Genomic DNA, 20,228 nt, shown 5'->3' with positions numbered 1-20,228 from the left:
ACACACACACACACACACACACACACACACACACACACACACACACAGCTAGAGCCTCAGTCTGCACCTACATGTATTTATGTTGACAAAAGTGACAAGCTATATAGAAAGTTGATTTTATTTAAAAGATTAATTCATTCAATTAAATTAATCACTTCATTCAAATTAAGGATTTTGTTTGAGGATTTAATTTTAAAGTTTTTTTTAAAAAGGGGGCGAGGACGTCATAGAATATGACGACAGATGATGGAAGATTCATTCAAAAACTTCAATAGAAGCTTCGAATGTTAAAAAATTACATTAATTACAACCGGACCAATTTCACAAATTTGCCTCATGCTTTATAATCCCGACAGTATAATACGACACTCTCTGTCTTTAGGCCCTCAATTCAGATTAGGAAAAACTGTCCAAAAAAACTTTAGGGGAAAAAAAGATGGTAGAAACCTCGGGAAGAAGGTTGTCGTCTCACCTTGTACTCTCGGATGATGCCGCTCTGAGTATTATGAGGCGGAGGCTCCCAGGACACACTGATACTGGAGCTGTTGGTGAGCTGAACCACTGACACAGCCTGTGGTGGAGCACTTAAAACTGCACAATGAGATAAGAAGGAAAATTACATTTCTATTTTTATTAACTGATATCAATTTTATGGTAGCGCTCGGTTTTACAGGTCCATAATTTCCTGATAATTTCCTAATCATGTCCAAGACGTTTCCTTGAGAGAACTATGTCATTTGCTACTTTCTTTTTTTAGGAAAATAAGCGTCCTGGAAAGAAAGGCTCCGTTTAAATCCAATTAAATATTCATCCATTATTAATTTATTATTGGAAACTATATTCTCAATGTCACATTTTTGCATGTTCAGCTGACCTGTTACTCTTGCAAATGAACTAATTTAAAGTGTACCAATTGGACATTGTCTCTGCCAAATCACATAGTTATTTCAAGGAAACCTTTTGGAAAGTAATAATTATGGACCATAAACACATGTGTTACCAACTGTACTTTGTAGAATTCCTTTAAGGACAGTAATATCAACAGTTACTGCAATAATTCCTCAGCTTTACTTGATAATTACAGTCCTATGCTATTGACAAAGTTATTGATAAGCGCTTCTTACCCTCCTCAGGCATGCGCAGCAGAACCATGAGGCTGTCGTGTCCCTGTAACTCATTGAAGTAAGGGCGTATCTTGACCTCGTACTCTGTACTGCTGTACAGATCTACTAAGATGCTGCTGGGGTCAGACTTGGCCTCCACATCCTGGACCAACCAGGAGCTGCCGATAGTCCGGTAAAATATTCGATAACCCTGAACGTAGCGAGACTGAAGGGCGACCTGAGAACAGAGTTTCACATTTACATCAGTAATGAAAAGCAGAGCCAGCTGTGTTTGTACTTCAAGTTAATCTGTTTGTGTCACGTAATGTTTGAGGGAGGTTTTGAAGTTAATGTTTGGAGATTAGCGTGTCCTCCCCATTCTCAAAGCTGACTTTGAAAAGTAGACTATTTTTGTTTAATCAGCCAAGTATTCAACTCACAGTCCAATAAATCTTGGCGCTGGTAGGAGACAGCACCACAGGCTTCTGCAGGTAGACAGACACGTCTCCTAACTCTCTCTGCACCTGTCTGTGGTCCACACCCTCCTCTGTCGGACTCCCATCTAAAAACAACAAAGAAATGCTGTCAGGCCAGGCCAAAAAAACAACACAAAAAAACAGCTGAACGGCAACTATTCAGCAAAAAAAAGCAAAGCTTTTAGATGAAATTTAACATTGCTCAAGGCAGAAGAGCTTCCCACTGAGCACGCAATTAGTTTTGAGATTGCACATGAAAAGCAAGTTTTTCTAAACCATGTAGCTCATTATCTTGGTGCCAGCCTCAGTATCTCTGATTTATTTCTTCAGAAATATAAACTGCAATCAAGATTGTACAAAAGGACTCATATTACACAAGAGTGTAATGAGAAAAAGATGAGTTTCTGCTTATATAACTCACCCTGCGTCCTGACAGGCTCCGAGATCGGGCTGGGGTCGCTGAGGCCATAAGAGTTGACCGCTCTGACTATGAAGAGATAAACGGTGTTGGGGAAGAGTCCCACAACCGTGTGCCTCTCCTGCTTCACGTGGTCCGCCACCGTTTGCCAGGTGCTGCCCACTGATTGGCTGAAGGACAAGGGATTGAAAACAACTCTTAAAATGTCTTTCTTGTGATAATGGTTTAACTATACGCCTGTTGTCAGATTAAAAGACTGAATTTGATCATTATTTACCTGTTAAATATTTAGGGGAAAGTAACATGATGTCATCACAATTGAAGGTCAAGATCGTAATCAGGAGGATGTTGGAACACACAGTTTCAATAGTCAAATGTGCTGCCCTCTGTTTGAACATTGTATTCATTTCTGTTATCTTGAGCACGGCTTCATTATCATGTTCTCTTGAGATAACAACTGGTTTGGCTCGGCTCTGGGCTTGTTGTTGATAGCCTGACAGACTGATGAAAGTATATGTCAGCTAGAGAGATTTAAATTTGACATATCCAGTAGATCACATATACGGCAATAATACAAACAACTGGTTACTTTTATTAAGATATAAAAACATTTGTTGCACCCTTGTGATTATGAGAAAACAAAGTGTGTTATCTTAATGTATTGACATCAATTAGTTGGGATAAGGGCTGCAACTATATTTTTTTTACTATTCGTTTACTATTGTTTGGTCAAGGTGCCAATTTTGACGTCAGTTAAAGTGAAATTTCAGCATCAATAGTTTGACATTTTGGGAAATGTGCCTATTTACTTATTGGCTTTCTTGCATAGAGTTAGATGAGAAGAGTGGTATTGATTTTCTCATCTAACTCGCTGCAAGAAAGCAAACAAAAAATGTCGAACACGTCCTTTCAATAAGAAGGACAGTGTCAGGCATGTAAAGCAATCTCACACAACGTTGATGGGTCTTAACGGCCAGTAATGAATGAATGAATATTATATCAGCTGACTTCTTGGATCGAAGTGATTCCGTTCATCTAAAAACTGGCTGGTCTCAGCGTGCGGACGGATACACTGACGATTTTTACTCCTTTTTAATGCAGCAGGTTATAACGACGGCTTCTGAATGGGTCCTGCGAGGATCCGACGGCCCCGACGCTGTGCAGAGATGGGTGACTATCAAACAGCATGAGCAGAATTTAACATTTCCATCAACTCTGTGGAGGGGAAAATGGCGAAGTAATTACAACAACCAGGCCACAGCATTTTCCTATCATCAGTGTTTCTTCCTCTGCCACCTTTCCCACTAAATGTTCTCCAGAGAAAATGTTTTTCCATTTAAAGAGAGCCATCCCGCTTTTATTTTTTTTATCAAGAAATTGCATCTGTAAATGGGTTCGGAAACAGTGGCTGCTTTAACATTAATCCCCCTTCAAGATTTCTTCTCTTTTAAATTGGAAACGGAAATGTTAGTGCTGTTATTTACTGTGTAAAATACTGGTTTGCACGTCTTTCTTTGTTCCTGCTGAAGCCTGGAAACAATTTGTTGGTGGTGGAGCGTGCAGCAGTGAGTGGATCTTCATCATCAGCTCTGCGTGCAAGTCTGCCACACTGAGCTTTCTGTCTAACTCGACTTTTGTGTGTGTGTGTGTTTGTGTGCGCACGCTCGGCCTGCACCCTCTCTCTTGCTTCTGTAATGAGTGAACTGTCCAACTGGGCTTGCATCCCCTCCTTCCTTTGCCCCAGGACAGGACAGAGCTGTCGAGCTGACCACTGCAGTAATTGTCTCTTCTTTCACTCACTGTCCGTCTCACTAAAGCCTCTGGTTGGTTGTTAGAGCTGCTATGGCTCTCCTCGGGATTGCCACGGCTAAATACTGATGCAGTGAGTGTCACGGTTTCACTTCAGGACGTCACTTAACAGAACTGTCTCTCCCTCAGGCAGGGATGAGTCATGTTCAGAACTCTAATGACTCTAAATGAAGAAGACCTCATTATGGTGGAGCAGTCAGAATAAAACAGAACGAAATAAAACAGAAACAGAGAAGAGCGTGGATAGAGTTGAAATAGCTACAGATACTTGCACATAACTCCCCGTAAACATTTTAACATTACGGATTAAACAAGCAAGATATAACGTGTTAATTAGTGAGATTTTTTTTTTTGACCTATGAAGAGAGCTAGGCAAGCTGTTTCCCCCCTTTTCCAGTCTTCATGCTAAGCTAAGCTAACGCGCTGCAGTAGCTTCATATTTGAAGATGGATTTACAAACTCAAAATAAACTCCTGTACATTGAACAGTCTTTAAAACAACAACATTAAGGTGTTGGTTCATCCTGTGTCAGTGTGTCACCTGAAGGCCTCGATGATGTAGCAGGTAACAGCGGCCCCTCCTTCATGAGGGTTGGACTGCCAGGTAAGGGTGACAGTGTTTTTGGTCACCTCCGTCACTACCGGCTTCTGCGGAGGCCCCGGAAGCTGGATGAACTCAGAAGCTCTGGATACAGAGACAACTCCATCTTCTGTTACACAAACAGGAAACCAGCGCTGTTAAACCACAACAATAGATGGGTTGTGATCAACATCTTTGCTGAAACTCGAGCGTGTTTTGTCCAGTTATGGCTACGGACCGTGCTCTTATGAACAGCGTGTGTAATTTCTTGAGCACGGAGGTGTCGCGTGAGAGTGACAGAGTGTGAAGTGTAACCGAGAGACAGAGTGTGGAGAGTTTTGGTGCGAGTACCTCTGACAGTCAACATCCCACCCCAGCTCGACTCCCCTGTGGCGCTGGATACCTCGCACGTGTACATCCCCGAGTCTGTGTCCTGTGGAACAGCAGTTAACATTTGAGACAGACGTCGGGAGGAAAAGGAAAGAGAACAAATGCTGCAAGCAGTTTTTAATTTTTCAAAGGATGGTTTAGATCTGTTGAGAATGTTTAGTCCAAGAATCTCTACAGCAAAATCAACATATTTTCAATCCGTCTGGCAGTAGAAGAGTATACATTTACTCAAGTATTGTGCTTTCTGCATACAATTTGAAGTACTTCCATATTATGCTAATTTGTTCTTCTACTCCCCTACATTTCAGAGGGAAACACTGCATGTTTGATACCTAGGTTTATCTAACATTTATCTGTATAGGTACTAGTTACTTTACAGATTTACTTTTAAGAAGTATAATGTAGCTACAGCATTAATATGATGGTTACAGGTTAATGGATCAAAAAAGCATAATACTTATATTAAGTTAGGTTGGTAAAGCTTTATGTTATGAGTGTAAACACCTGATGAACATAAGTCGTAAATCGTTTTAGCTCTGTTTTTGGTCTCCACCAACCCCTGAGGGAAACATCTGTCTCTTTAGCTGCTAAATGCTCCACTATGTTCACCAGATAGATGCTTACTTTGTCTATCTGCTGTTTGGTGCTTTGTCAATGCAAACGGCTGCCTGATGTAGATAAGAGCAGTAGAGTGAAAACAACAAAAACATAAAGGTGATGAAACCTCAACAATGAGCTGACTGAGTAGAGCTGAGGGGAACTGCAGTCGGGTTATAATTCAGCTTTATGTAAAGGATCTGAATACCTCTTTGACCACTGCTGTCTGGTGGTTTGCCATCATTCTTATCAAATGTAACCCATGCATACCTAAACTCTCTCAGTATTCTTCACCTCAGCCTCAAGCGCTCTAAAAGCTCCATTGCTACAAGTCCCGAGGCACTACTCTACCATGCCCTCCTGTTTACATTAAGACCTGTATATGCTTTCATGCTTCACTGACACTCCTGGTGTTGGCTCCAGCCCTGTCCTGGCTGAGAGCCAGTCTGCTGGAACCATCATCAGACCATATGAGATCATCCGCCGCAGTGTTGACCTCTGGCTGACAGACAGCACGGCGTGTGGGCAGGTGAACTTCTTTAGATGACTTCAACTGCTGCTAAAATATTGATGGCTGGGTAGGGGCATCTGCAGGGTAAATATTTTTAGTCCCTCACTTGTCATCTCCATTCCCTCTCTCTTCTTTTTTCTCCCTTGTCATCCCCTTGATGCCACACTAATGCATCTCTTCTGTTCCGTTGAGCACATTGGCATGGCAGATTTCCACAGCCTCAGTGGTGCACTGGACCAAACCGTAATGCTCCAAGTTTGCTGGGCACCAAAGCCGCAGAAAGAGGACGAGAGAGGAAGTGAATAAGCATAGGCGGGGCAGGAGAAGCAATTAAAAGCCGGTCAGATGATTAATCATCTAGCGCCAGTCGATTAACGAAAACGATGCTGCTTTAGCTCCGTCCTGCGTGCACTCGCTGACCTCCAGGTGGGGTTGTACCACAAAGGGGCTGCTGACTGCTCTTCCATCAAAGCAGAACACATTATCATTTACAAACAAGCGCCTTCATTAACATTACAATTACACACCGCATGAGCACATAATTGTGCTGGAGAGATATGCTTTGCCTTAGAGAGATTGTTCTTTGAATCTCAGTCTCACCTTAATTTTACAAACGAAAACGGAATATGTAATGGAAAGTAAAAAAACTATTTTGCCACGTGGGCTGCAGAGAAAGTGAAAGAGATCAGACAGGAAGATTTACACTATTCTGCGCTGTTTCCATCGAACATGCAGTCAGTTTTTTCTTCAGTTTAACAGCTAAACCTCATCCTTTTCATGCCCTTTCCAATAAATGACACCCACTTAACACACACACACACACACTTAACACACACGCACACACACACACCTTTATGTCTGTGATTTGCAAAGTGCCATTCTCCATCAAGATCAGTCGAGGTTTATTTCCCAGGAGTGTCTCTCCATCCTTCTCCCATGCAATCTTGACTGAGGGCCCTCCGTTTACACGACAGTGCAGCTGCACCGTCGCACCCCGAGATACAGTCTGATTGGCCGGACCTTGGCGAATAATCGGCGGGACACGACCTGAAGGACCTACCAGTTTGAGGGGAGAGGAGGCAGAACATTAAGTCCCTCTTCTGATTAACTATACAGTGGAGAGAACATACTTGAGAGAGTAGAAAAAAAGCCTATAGAAAATAAGATTATAATGTAGCCAGCTGTTTAAGAGTGCAAAGGGGGAAAATACATTAGACGCTTAGTAGGCAGAAAATAATGGGCTGCATAAAAAGAAAAAAAAGCTTAAATCTGGTGCTTACAAGCAGGCTGAGGATGAACATTAAGCCTGAAATTCATTGCTCATCCAGCATGAGGTCTGTAACTGTGTTCTTTCTTGGTCTTTATGAGCCTTATGGTTATGCACCTACTTAGTAATTAATATGTTTTCTCCTCATTAGCTGACTGTACAGAATAAAGAATATACCTCCCCCTGGTTTGAACCTGACTGTGTGAACTGAGGTCTCACCTCCCTCCACCTCCAGCAGCGCCTTGGTCAACACACTTCCTGCTACACTGATGGCCTGGCAGATGTAGAAACCAGAGTCATCTGGGTGGACATCAGTGATGGTCAGCTCTCCGCTCATGGAGACAGAGTAACGACCAGACTGTGATGGTGGCTGGCCGGGGAACAGCAATATCTAAACAGACAGACAGACAGCAGAGCAGAAAAATAAATACAGAGACCACCGTTTTGGATCTTTTGGAGTTGCTTTTGCATTCTGGTTTGTAAAAGGAAGGTTGTGTTTTAAAACATAGGAGTAATGTATCCGTGAAAAGAAAGAAAAAAATAATTGTGTGTACAGTTCTTCACACTTTAGATGTTTTTCCCATCCAGGGCACATCTCATCAACTTCTAAACATAGCCAAACAAGCTGCTAGCAATGCTAATGTTGACATCTAGCAGGTATGATGTTAACCAAGTTCACCTTCTTAGCTTAGCGTGTTAGCATTCTAACATACAGCTGATGCTGATGGTAATGATTTTAAGTGTTTAGTCAAAAATATTGGACAAAATGAAATTTTAACTTAATTATGGCGCTAAATGAAAAGTGAACTCGAATGAATGTCTGTAACAGATTTCATGGCACTCCATTCAGCAGTTGTTTTCCAACAAATGTCAACATCATGGTGGTAAAAGAGGAAAACTTGGAAAATTGTCTTTACAAAAAAGCATCCAATAGTAGATAGATGTTTCAGTCTGGACCAAAATGGTGGCCCGACACTAGCATGGCTCAAACGAACAGGAAGAGGTGGCTGTGTGGATAATGCCCATTAACAGAATTTTATATCTGTCCCATTATTTTTTTATTGTAAGTGAGATGGATGTGAACAAGGGGGAAGGGATCCATCAATCCATTCAGCCATACATTTCATTCCTCTAAGAGGCTTAGACTTTGGTGGAGGGACCTAGGTTATAAGGCTACAGATAATCCCCCAAATACAGCAAAAAGCTCCCAAAACAGCCAAGCCATGCCTCAACCATCCTGCAGACGGAAGCTTATTCACAAAATCTGTGACTGAACTTCCTGTTGGCTCTCCGACAAGCTTCTGAAAACATCTGATCCTGCTCCTCCAAGTCACTGAACCCAGCTGCTGTTGAGCAACAGGGTATTTATAGTCGGGTACAATGTGGAAGGAGGACAGTGTTTGCCCTGAAGAAGCAGTTTCCACACCTGGTGTACTTCCTGCCACCTCTCCCTCCTTCCTGTCTACTCCCTCCTTCACCCTCGTCACTACACTCTTACACTGCGGTCGCAAGCGGGAGAAACATTCCTCGCCAACGCAATACCGCAATGCCTTCCAACACTTTGTGTCTACTCATATCTCTGAGCCAAATGCAAATGTGCTACACTCTCTTGTTTGCCTCTTGCCCATTTCTCTTAGTAAAAAGTGTCTTCAGAAGTGTGAGCTAACTAAAAGTGTCAGAAAAAATAAGACTAAATCGGACAAAACCTGTTCATGTTGTGGTGAGTCTTTCTCGCCTTTGAAACAAAGACAAAGTGAAACTGTGCTTGTTGGTATATAAAGAATGAATACAGGATGAGTAAGAAAAAATCCCCCCAAACCACACTTAATTAAGAACCTGAGGCTTGTTGGAGAATAAATGTATTCATACGTGCTCATCCAGTGATTCGTACATAGGAATTAACTGTATAGGATGGTGCTGCAATATTCAGCAGTAGAGGATCTCTTGTTCCCTGCACCAGCCCCCTACCTGGCTGCCCTCTTTCTGCCAGAAGATGGCAGGTGGAGGGTTTCCTGTGGTGCCGCATTGGAAGTTGATGCTCCTCCCTTGGGTGGCAATCTGGTCTCGGGGCTTCGTGGCAATCTGAGGTGGTACTGGAGGAGGGAAAGAGGCGTATCCACACATTAAAACCCTTACATCTGCATGAAACCCTGTCAAAGTCCTTTGAAGAAGTATTCATTTCCTTTACTTGAATAAAAGTACCAGGAAAACAATGTAAAACACTCCAATACAAGTAAAAGCCTTTAGTACGGAAGTATTATCGGCAGAATAGTGTCAAAAGTGGAAGTGCTGACAACTCATAGACATCTGAAATGTGGCAAGGAGCCAGAACTAAATGTTGCTTTTTTTTGTATTGACAGGTTGAAAACCCCTGGTTTAATCCCGAACAACGCATAATATACTTTTAATGTAAAATCTAAATCTCAAAAGTAACCAGAACCTCCATTCGTAGTGGAGTAAAGGCATTGATTGTTGTTCAGGTTTGAGAAAATGTACTCCGTTACTTTCCACTGCGTCTTTGAAGCCTGACCTGTATCGATGAAGCACTCATCAGCTCCTAACAAGTAAAGATTTAAGAGTTGTCTCTTTAACCTTCTGAGCTGTTTGATCCATCACTACACTCTCCACCGCCCTCTCATCTCTAATGAGAGACATCACCTCGGTGTCCTCTGAAAATAACAAATCATCACGCCGCTGGGCGCCGCCGTTCAGATGACATTTACTGAGTTATTTTGGGAAAGGTCTGGGCAGAGTTCCCAATTCCCAGCTCGGGTCAGATTATTGCGTTAGCCACCTCATCACACCCTCTGTGGATTTACACTGACCACCACCTTCTACCTCCCGCCTGAATGATTGGCTCATGCTGCCCGTCGCATGAGAAGCTTCTCCAGCCAGGATTCATGCTCGCTACAAATCTCTGTGCAGCGCATATTCCCACACACACACACCTACACACACACACACACACAGACAGAGAATGCAAACACATATTTGGCTCAGCACACAATGTATTGTGTTGTAATGTTCTCACTAAGAGCATGTTCCCAAACACTGAAGACGTCTCATACTTCAAAGTGTTTTGATTATGTTTTCGTGAATTTTCTTTTCTTGAGATGCTGTAATGCTCAAACAAATCCAGCGTGTTAGTCTCATACAGTTATTGGCATTAGATTGGTCTCATCTATTAAGGTATTTTATGTGATTCTTGAGTGGAATCTAATTTGCCCTCTGAGGCAAATTTGTGATTTGTGATTTTGGGCTATACAAAATAAATTGAAATTGGAAATGAATATATGACATTATAATTTTGATCATGTGATACATTTTGAGTTATCTGTTTCATGCTGGTAGTTTAGATGGAAGTTGGAAGTCTCGCAGCTGGTGTGAAATAGCTTCATATGAAGAAGCTACATATAGACTGTGTGGGAGAGAAGATTTGTCATTTTGACATTTGGGGAGATATTAAACAAAGAACGGTGCCAATAGAGGGAATTATTAAAAGTCTCCACAGACTTTGTCTCGGATTTATTGCTTCTCTGCTGTTTTGGGATCTTATCTGATGATTATCAGATCATTCAACACCTGCATTTGAATATCTGAGTTCACCAATCTCTAATCTCTACTGGACATTATAGATTTTTTTTTGTTGTTTTTTTAAACCATTGTCATTATAAATATAAAAAGAAAGATACATACATGTCTATGCTTGAAAGTTGACAAGTAATAATAGTATAATTTCTTCTGCAGCTCTTTTTTTTTCAAATCTGACAAAACCCTGTCTCTTATAAGACCCACATGTTATGGAAGAGCAATTCTAAATGGCTGGAGTTCCCTTGTATTATTATTCAGTATGAAAAAGGACATGTAATGCACCCAAAATGATTATAATAATACAGCAATCGCTTAATTCAGTAATGTAACCTGAGGTCAAATCATGTGTTTACTTACAAAAAGGAGACCAAGACAAGGTTGTAATTAAAAACCTTAGAGCTGCATTTTGACTGACAGCAGCTGCAAATGATTGAAGGGTTTGAAATGGTGTCACACTATCTTGACACACTCTACAAAGCAGATGTGTGCGTTTGATAATCTGCTGTACATTGAGTCACTGTGTCTGAGGCTAATGCTTGACTGCAGCAACAGGCATGCTGTCAACAATTCGGTGCCTAATGATGGAACTTATTTACACCATTAGGCATTGGTTGTTTTTTAAAACCATTAAGAATACCATACACACAAGAGCACTATTTCAGAAATAACTGAGCAACAAATGGCTTGTTTTAGAGAAAAATGAGATGGAAAATGAACTTACGGAAAGGGCCGACTGGAATGACAATAGGGTTTGAAAAAGGATAGAGAGAAATGGAAAATTAATGAGATATCTGAAATGCTGAGCTACAAAACCAAACCGGTGATAGCAAGGAAAAAAAAAAAAGGAGAAGCACCAGCAGAATGAATGAAAATCTGCTCGGTTTGGATTTCATTTACACTGATAAAAGCATTAGTGGATAAAGTCGTCCGAGACTATTTAAACCAAGACACACACAGAGGGAAAGAAAAAGGGCACAGAGAGAGCGAGGAGGCGAGAGGAGCGAGATAAAGAGACAGGAAGAGAGAGCGAGGGAGTCATGTCTTATTAATACTGGGACTGCTCTCTGGCAGTGAGTTAAAGCACACATCTACCAAACATCTGTCAAATGGCGTAATCCATACGGTTTAGCATAAGCTCCTGGCAGCACCGCTGGACAGGGACTCGCAAAGATTCACTGATACAAAAACACAGAGCATTGGACATGAAATGCGAGCCGGCTTTGGCATAATTCTGTTGCCATGTGCCTCCTGTATGCATGAACATGAGCTTTTTTATGCATGCCTAAGTATGCGTGTGTGCACGCACATACAATATGCATGACGTAGTTCTTACCGTGGACTTGCAACATGGCCGAGGCCTCTGTCTTGCCCACACTGTTCTCAGATGTGCAGGTATACGTCCCTTCATCCTGCTCTTTCACGCGGAACAAATGGAGGCTGTTGCCGTTGCGGATTTCAAACCTGGGGATGAGAAAATGAGAGATAATGAAAGATGTAACAGAGAAGGATAGCAAAACTAATTTGGCCGTACTAATCTACAAAAAGCGAAGAAAATTTGCCAGTTGTACAATATAATGTCATTTCTTTCCTTGTCAATCAACCTGTTGCAAGGATATTTTTTTTTCCAATCAAGTGACATTATCTTGAAACAACCGGAACAATGTGCATGATCTGCATTAGATACTGTCACTGGTTCCTGGAAATTTCTTGGAAGAGCTGAAAATCAATGAGAAACAAGTAAGATTATCTTACATATCTCATCTTATTATTTTCGGATTTGTCACTCGATTCTGGAAAAACAGTATTTCATCTCATAACAGTATAGATCAAATATGAAGTTGAGATGGATTTTGCAGAGAATTATTTAATATACCAAACACAACAAGAGTACAGAAAGCTATAATTCAGCTGTCTTTGTCTGTGCAAGGGATACAATGAATCAAACCGGTATAATTCACTTCATTTCATCGACTCATAAACCACAGCAGGGAAAGATAAAAGAAATACAAGATAAAAGACAACAAGGAAAAGATGAAAGAATATAATTTAGCTTTTCACAAACATGAAAAACAACTATTTCATGATTTGCCTTCATCACAATTTCCTGTTTTCAAAGTGAACAAATAAACTCTCATGTCTGCACATTGGTGCTGAAGCCAGGAGATGGTTAGCTTAGCTTAGTTTAGCATGGAAACAGAGGAAACAATGAACAACGAATTCAATTATCATTTAATTATTTCATTTTTGGCATTAAATCTGATATCAATGTCAGCACCATAATAGGACAATATATACAACAACTGTTGTAGAGCAGCGTTGCAGGGAGAGAATGCATTATTAATCAAATAGATAAACAAAGTATAAGTATGGAACACCTACATGTATAATTTATAACCTCAGCTCAACATATGCTGGCCTATGAGTAATAAGCTCTATGTAAGTGTTATTTTTTAGAGTTTATAGTATTAAGTTTTCGAGTAATATAATATTGCAAATTGAAAAAAAATGTAATTATCTAATAGATGCAGTTAAATATATATTATGTTGAGTTTAGATGGAAAAAAGGATGAAACTGGTCACAGGAGAATTATGCAAACTTTCTAACCCTCTTTGGTCTGATGAACAATTACTCCACATATTTCTGGGTCACACGTGTTAATAATCAAACGCACCTTCCTCTAGTAAAGCTGTATTTCTTATTCAGCCTCATAAGAAGGCGTGTGTGCATTACTCGTCTGACTCTCTATTGGTCTGTGCTTATGTCCGTCATTCTCACCTCCCGCGGGGAAGCTCCCCTTCCTCTCTGCGCCATCGGACAGTGGGAGGGGGATCTCCATGGACCTCACACAGGAAGTCGACGGTGTCGTCCTCCATGACCACCTGGTTCACCGGCCTCCGTACCAACACGGGGCGCTCTGCAGGAGAAGAAAAGACATCAAACATGTTCATCTTATGTTCCATAAAGGGCCCAATGCTGCTGCACTTTACTCACCGTATACCACCAGCTCTGCAGGATCGCTGTCCCTCTCTCCAACCATATTAGTGCCCACACAAACATACATGCCAGCATCGCTCTTCCTGGTGTGAGAGATCATCAGTTTACCCCCACGCATCTGAAAAACAGCAGTGACCATTCAAGAGATTAGTCTTCCAGGTGTCCTGAGTGAAGACAACAGACACATACTCATTGCTATCATAAACGCCTATAATGGACAATCCACATTTGGACACTATGTACTGTAAATCCTTCATATTGAAAGTACTAGTCATTTCTGGATAGTGGTGTAATGTAACTAAGTACATTAACTCAAGCATTAGTATTAGAAATACACAAGTAAAGTACAAGTACCTCAAATGTATACCTATTTAATGTTTATGTTATACTTCTATTCCAATACAATAGAGAGTGTAATATTGTACTTTTGGCTCTAATACATTAAAAGCTATGGTTACTTTGAAGATTTTTATATTTTCATACAAACGTATGAGGAAAATGCTACTTACCTTTTAATTCATCAGTAATGATAAGCCAATAATATGTTTAATACTGTAACACTCACAGGGACAAATGTCCTTTTACTTTTGATTCTTTTAGTATCTTTTACTCCATAAGTACTTTCATTTAAGTAACACATTCAATGCAAAACGTTTTCTTCTATTGGAGTATTTTTATGTGTGGAATTGATAGTTTGCTTAATCAAAAGGTTGAATATTTCCTCCATCATTCCTCTATTACTGATGTAAACACTGTCTTTCACACGCTGCAGCTTGTGATTTCCTACAATTAAAAAGCCACCAGAAATGGTGTCCAGCTGTTGAATTTCCACATGAGAGGAGAGAACAAAAGGTTACAGCAAAATCCGAGACATTGTCCAGTCTATAGAAATCAAAGGTGTCTGAATTGAATTATGGTCTATTGAAACTATTGTCAAGGTAAATGAGTATCTCTGCCTTTGCCCATTAATGCTGAATAAATGGTGGGTTTATAAAGAAGCTCTGACGAAAACAATGTCTTATGATTGATGTTTTAGATAACATTTCTTGTTAATTTTTATTTGTATTCATTCCAGCTATTCTTTGGCCATGTACACTTCTGATTTTCCCCTTAAAAGATGAAGATGGTGATATTCTATATTTCTATTAGTGTCAAACAATCCCATGAAATGACAAAAGCCAACAATGCATCAGGCTGTGTCTCAATACTTTCTGTCTTACCTTCTCAGCCACAAGACTATTTGTTACTATTAAAGGTAAATCTGACGTGTCCACATACTTTCATTTTAAAAAAGGCAAAATTATTTCCAAAAACAGCTGTGCACTGTAGTTTACTTTAGCAGGAGTAAATTGTGAATTTGTTTGGGGATTTCAGTCATGAATTCATACACATTTGCTCTAGTGGAGCATTTTTTGATTTTGGATTGAAACTTGGCTGATGCTTGGCTGAACACGGAGGGTTTAGGAGGTTAAATGGCGGGGTTTTGGATGCTGGAGTTGCTCGGTCCTTGTTTCAGTGATCATGTTGAACTCACAGAGATGCGACCATCCCTGGTGCTGACGCGGACGTTGTTGCGTTTCCAGGACACGGTGGGCTCAGGGTGACCACGTGGAGGCACACACTCCAACACCGCTGGCTCGCCAGCAGCCACCACCACATCGCTCGGGGCCTGCCGGAAATCATCTCTCAGGACTGAGAAGAAAACACAAAGAAATCTAATTACCTTCAGAAGCCCTGTCTGTCTGATGTGTTCAAAAACAAAGCCTGCAAATCACACCCACAGATCGGTGAGCAGCAGCACAGACACATGACCAATATCTTCAAAAGAAACACATATTCGTCTTGGAAATCATTTCCACTTATTGTCTTGAGTGAACCATCTTCTTGCAGAGGGTGTTGGCTGAAAACAAGCTTATCGAGAGAAAGTCAATTATTGTGTTTGCATGTGCATGACTACTCAAATCCTGGCGACGTCCTTGTTAGACGGCGCTCTGTTTTAATGTTTTCCCAGGCCTGCGCCCTACTCTGATGCTGTCTCTCCTGTCAGAGCAGATGAATAATGCACATCTCTCAGTCCAACATGGAGTAAACAAATAACAGCACATCCATAATTTAGCCCATGTGTGAGGGAGAAAAAAATGGCCTGTGCATTAATGAAGGGATTGTGTCTCTGATTCCAAATGCTATCTTATAAATCTGAAACACTCAGACTGGAATACAATCAGCTCTGAACTGAAAATCTATCCTCATGTCACCCCTGACGTTTGCACTCTCGTAACCCTGTGATGACGACAGGATGAGAGGACTTTGACGCGGCGGAGTTTGATATCTTCTAATCTTCGACTGTGATTGACAGATGAAAGCCTCAGTGTGAACTGTGAAAAGGAGCCTTCTCATGAGACCTCCTATACAATGGAGACTCATACTTGAATGCTGACAGGCTCACATTTTCAAACACACACCCAAATGGTTTTACTCTTCATGGTGGACCACATCCTGTATCTACAGTCTACAGGCTTTTTTTTTTTATCATTCGTGCATAATCCATCAATACAATCTCCTATTACACCTTCATGAATATTTTAGTGATCTTTCACAGATACAAAGATCATCTGCTATCTACGATCCATGGCAATGGACTAAAAATCAACACACTCTATCGTCGATTGAGCAATCCCTAAAACCCCGCCCCCAAAAGCAATCATCCAATCATAGCTCACCAACAAAAACAAGGCTCCGCAGGTCTGTCAAGTCAGGAGTTTTGAGGGTTGTAAAAAGTGTAAGGAATGGATACTGTGAGTTAAGTTGCAAGCTACAATATCAAAGTTTAAAGTAATAATAGCAGCTCTGTCCTCCACTGTTTTTGGTTTGGGGAAGTTTACACTGCAGCCAAACTGACATTATGTTTGCCAAGCTCATCGATTATTCTTCATCCAGAAATCCTTTTCTCTTGTAAAAATGTATGACATTACGAACACTACCACACAAATTTGACTATTGTTATTTGTTTGCTAGTTTAATTACGTTTTTCGATGGACAACACAACACCATTGTCAAGATAGCTCTACAGGTAGCAGGAGATGAACTGTGGGTGTCCAACATGGGGTTAAAAGCACAGAAACCTGATCACACAAGTAACGTCAGCATTTATTTAAAAAAAGTAACATTAGCATATATGTATGAAATGCTTTGTTGCAGTCACTGTTTGCCTGCTGCAAAAGTCAAGATCACAAAAGGTCACAGTCTTTTAGCATTAAATCATGTTTGCAACAACCAAGTGCATATTTCATATATTTTCAGGGTTCTGGATTGTCAGCAAAAATGTTTCAAACAGCATTAGCATTAGCTTACAATTTAGAAAATCTGCCAATGATAGCATTTCTGTTTTAGCCAGCAAAACCCACAGCCATTAGCTAAGTGGTAAATCATTGTAAACTATACATTAACAAGCAATTAGCAAGAACAAAAAGTTTGACGTATCAACCGGAAACAATCAATTGATGTAATCTGTAGTCTTTACTCATTAGGATTTACTGACATTACTGTAATCCACTTTATATCAACTAAACCATGAACTTATTTCATTCTAAGCCAATTACCCTAAATACATAATTAAATCCAAGCCATATTAATTATCCAACAGTATGCCTGACAGGTCTGTGTCAACATGGCTGCTCTGGCCTTTAATACAGCATCAATATTCAGATCCAGTGGGTTTGAATAAAATCTCATCTGAAATGACTATCACAGCCGTTTAAAGACGGAAAATTATTCCTCACTCTAGTTCGACTGCCATCATTGTCTTGGGTAAAACCAACATGATTTTACAAATCTAAGTGAAGCGGCTGACAGTTTTCTCTCAGGTGTGAAGTAGACATCAGTCAATCTGTATATTATACGCCCTTTTCTTCAACATACTCGTTGATATGAATCAATCAATCACACGTTCCTGTCTTCTTACAGTTAACTGAACTTTATTGAAATGGGTGTGGAAGGTTACTGTCTTCACCGAGTGGGATTCTTAATGCCATGACATTTAGGATAAGGAAAAGTGAGAAGTCTTTATAAAACAAAGTCTCGCTCAGAACTTCTAACCTCTTTTATTAATCTTTTTATTACGCTGCAGTGATAGTTTCATTATTATTTGTAGTCAAACACTGTGACAACGGAGGAAAACCCTCACTGACAGGGTGGCTTGTAGATATATATAGTGTGGACATCTGCAACAGAGAAGTAAAACACCTTAAAGACCCTCACAAACCAGGAGAATTGAGGAGCCTTTGCGGGAGCTATAGCAAAAGCATGTGTGGACTACAACCAGTACAACTTGCTCTCCTCCCAAAGGTCTGTTCACCAAACAACCCGACCCTGTTCACTTGGCTGCCTGTTTCAAATGCTTTGCAGAGCTGAGGGGCTAATTGAAAGCACTGCGATATTTTTAGACCTCCGTATGGTTATACGCGCACAGAGACCTTTGTTTCACTGCCATGGTGACTGAAGTGAAAAAGTTATGGGCAGAGAGCTAATCCCTGAACTGCACACACACTGACACAAACACACATGCACGAACACACCTTTAGCATTTGAAACCCAGCGTCCCCGGGCGCGGACTTGCAGAAAGTGGGACATTTGAGGGTTTGAAACGCATACCAGACTACCCCCCAAACACTGTGCAAACACAAGCTCCGAAATTTTCTTTGAAGCTGTGTTCAAGTTAATGTGATCCGTCCTTGCTCCGACTTAAAAGCAGGCCAGTTTCTCACGGATGTTTATGTGTGATGATGATCCCACCACAGAATTGATCAATCGCATCAGAAACACAAAGACGAATCCTCCCTCCCGCTCCTGAGGGGCTACTGTCCCTAACTTAACTTTTCAGACATAATAAGACTAAGTTGCCAAATAATCTCTTAAACCCGGCCCTGCGCTCTCGCCTCCGTCCGTCCATGCTGGGCTCAGACAGGGAGCGCGGTTCCTGCAGGGCAGCTGAGGTTTGACCCTGCCTCTGCAGAGACAAATCTTCATTTTTCCCCAAGGCACTTCCTGTGAGCTTAAATAATGGCAAAGCAGGGCTAAATGACATTCAGCGGTTTCATCAGTATTTCTGTGGGAGCTATTAGAGAGCGCCCATTAATTTTCATAACTCTAATATTTCAGGGATATACAGATTAGGCGATTTAATCTCCAGGAGAATATCCATCACTTGATTTTTAAGTGACATTTATCTATCTCTCTATCTGTAGTGTTTAGAAGAGAGGAGCTCTCAGACTGCAGAAAGGCCATCTGTTGGTGTTTTTAGAAAAATGAACAGAGGGAGGAAGACAGATTAATCACAAGAAAGCTCGATGTATGGCATTCGCTCTTGGTATTACATGCACAGGGCTGATTAATGTATGTTGTTGTATATTTGTTAATTGCATGTGACTTCGTCAAAAATCAAGCAACCACAGGGCAAATTACTTAACAGTTCAAAGACCACCTACATACCCAGCAAGAAAGAAACATGATGGTGAGTGTGACATACAGGACAGGGAAAAAATAAGAAAAAAAAAGGCTTTTGTGCTAAACACGAGGTGACAGTGAGTGTGGGAAGCAGGCAGTGCAGGCAGCGTGGGCCGGACAGATGTGTGAACAGCTACCAGCCTCTGTAAGAGGGTGGACAAAGAGGTTGAAGGACAGCAGAAGTGCACATTATTGAGAGTCTTATACGACCCGATGCATGGATCCAATTGTTCTTTTATTCCGGAGAGTAAACCCGTTAGGGAGGTGGTCTAATCCCATTGATACTGCCCTGTCACAGCTAATGGATGCTTTGCCTACAGAGAAGAGAGATTGCTTTAATCCATCCATTGTCTGATTGTGTTGATGGAGGATGAGAAGAGACTCACGGGCAAATGGTCTTTATGAAAAGCTCATGGCTATGAATTCATCCACTTTGCCAAAAATGTGATGATGTTTCAATTACAAGCAAACATTGCACGCAGGCAACACATTTTGCTTCATTAGCGAGGTTTGGCAGTGCTCATATAAACCACAGCAGAGGTGATTTGCACAGTTTCAGTCAAACTTGCATCTAATACGGATACATTCTAAATTGCACATATATGAACCGTATTCATCAGGGATCACATGTATCCGATATCCACAGTGAAAAATGAACCTAGAGCAGAAGAAGCCATGAAACAAGCTGCAACCAGAACTTTGATTCCTTCATAATCCCTCATCAGGAGTAAGAGGAACATCTGGCTCTAAAGCCGTTTAAGCAACTTTTATTTTTTTATTTGTCCTACTTTATTCTAATCCTGCCGCACCATGTGGCTGTCTCTTCGCTGAGACTGGGAGACATTCACATTCACGATTTTGAAATATACACCACTACTGTTTCTGCCCCCTTTCTGTTTTGTTTTAAAGAAGCAGAAAAAAAAGACAGTTTGGGAGGCTGGAGGAATGGATTTCAGTCCACTCCCACTGTCTCATTATTCTGTCCTTTTC

General features: G+C 40.9%; 1 protein-coding gene across 3 annotated transcripts in view; it reads right to left on the bottom strand.

Moving 5' to 3' along the window:
• Window positions 1–20,228, bottom strand: part of LOC116397763 (roundabout homolog 2) — a 46,336-nt gene that overhangs the window by 11,711 nt on the left and 14,397 nt on the right. For all 3 annotated transcript variants that reach the window (XM_031873522.1, XM_031873524.1, XM_031873523.1), the window contains exons 3-15: window positions 15,271–15,428; window positions 13,734–13,854; window positions 13,518–13,656; window positions 12,075–12,202; window positions 9,119–9,243; window positions 7,370–7,541; window positions 6,734–6,939; window positions 4,737–4,818; window positions 4,347–4,515; window positions 2,001–2,167; window positions 1,544–1,665; window positions 1,125–1,341; window positions 473–591 (exon numbers count right to left, since the gene is read on the bottom strand). In XM_031873522.1, the coding sequence (XP_031729382.1) occupies window positions 473–591; window positions 1,125–1,341; window positions 1,544–1,665; window positions 2,001–2,167; window positions 4,347–4,515; window positions 4,737–4,818; window positions 6,734–6,939; window positions 7,370–7,541; window positions 9,119–9,243; window positions 12,075–12,202; window positions 13,518–13,656; window positions 13,734–13,854; window positions 15,271–15,428 (1,925 nt within the window). The remainder of the gene's footprint in view (window positions 1–472; window positions 592–1,124; window positions 1,342–1,543; window positions 1,666–2,000; window positions 2,168–4,346; window positions 4,516–4,736; window positions 4,819–6,733; window positions 6,940–7,369; window positions 7,542–9,118; window positions 9,244–12,074; window positions 12,203–13,517; window positions 13,657–13,733; window positions 13,855–15,270; window positions 15,429–20,228) is intronic.

The sequence above is a fragment of the Anarrhichthys ocellatus genome, unplaced genomic scaffold (genome assembly GCF_004355925.1).
Source record: "Anarrhichthys ocellatus isolate YVR2014 unplaced genomic scaffold, GSC_Weel_1.0 scaffold72, whole genome shotgun sequence".
NCBI classification, from domain to species: domain Eukaryota; kingdom Metazoa; phylum Chordata; class Actinopteri; order Perciformes; family Anarhichadidae; genus Anarrhichthys; species Anarrhichthys ocellatus.
The sequence above is the reverse complement of the archived record's forward strand: the minus strand, read 5'-3'. Positions and strand labels throughout refer to the sequence as shown.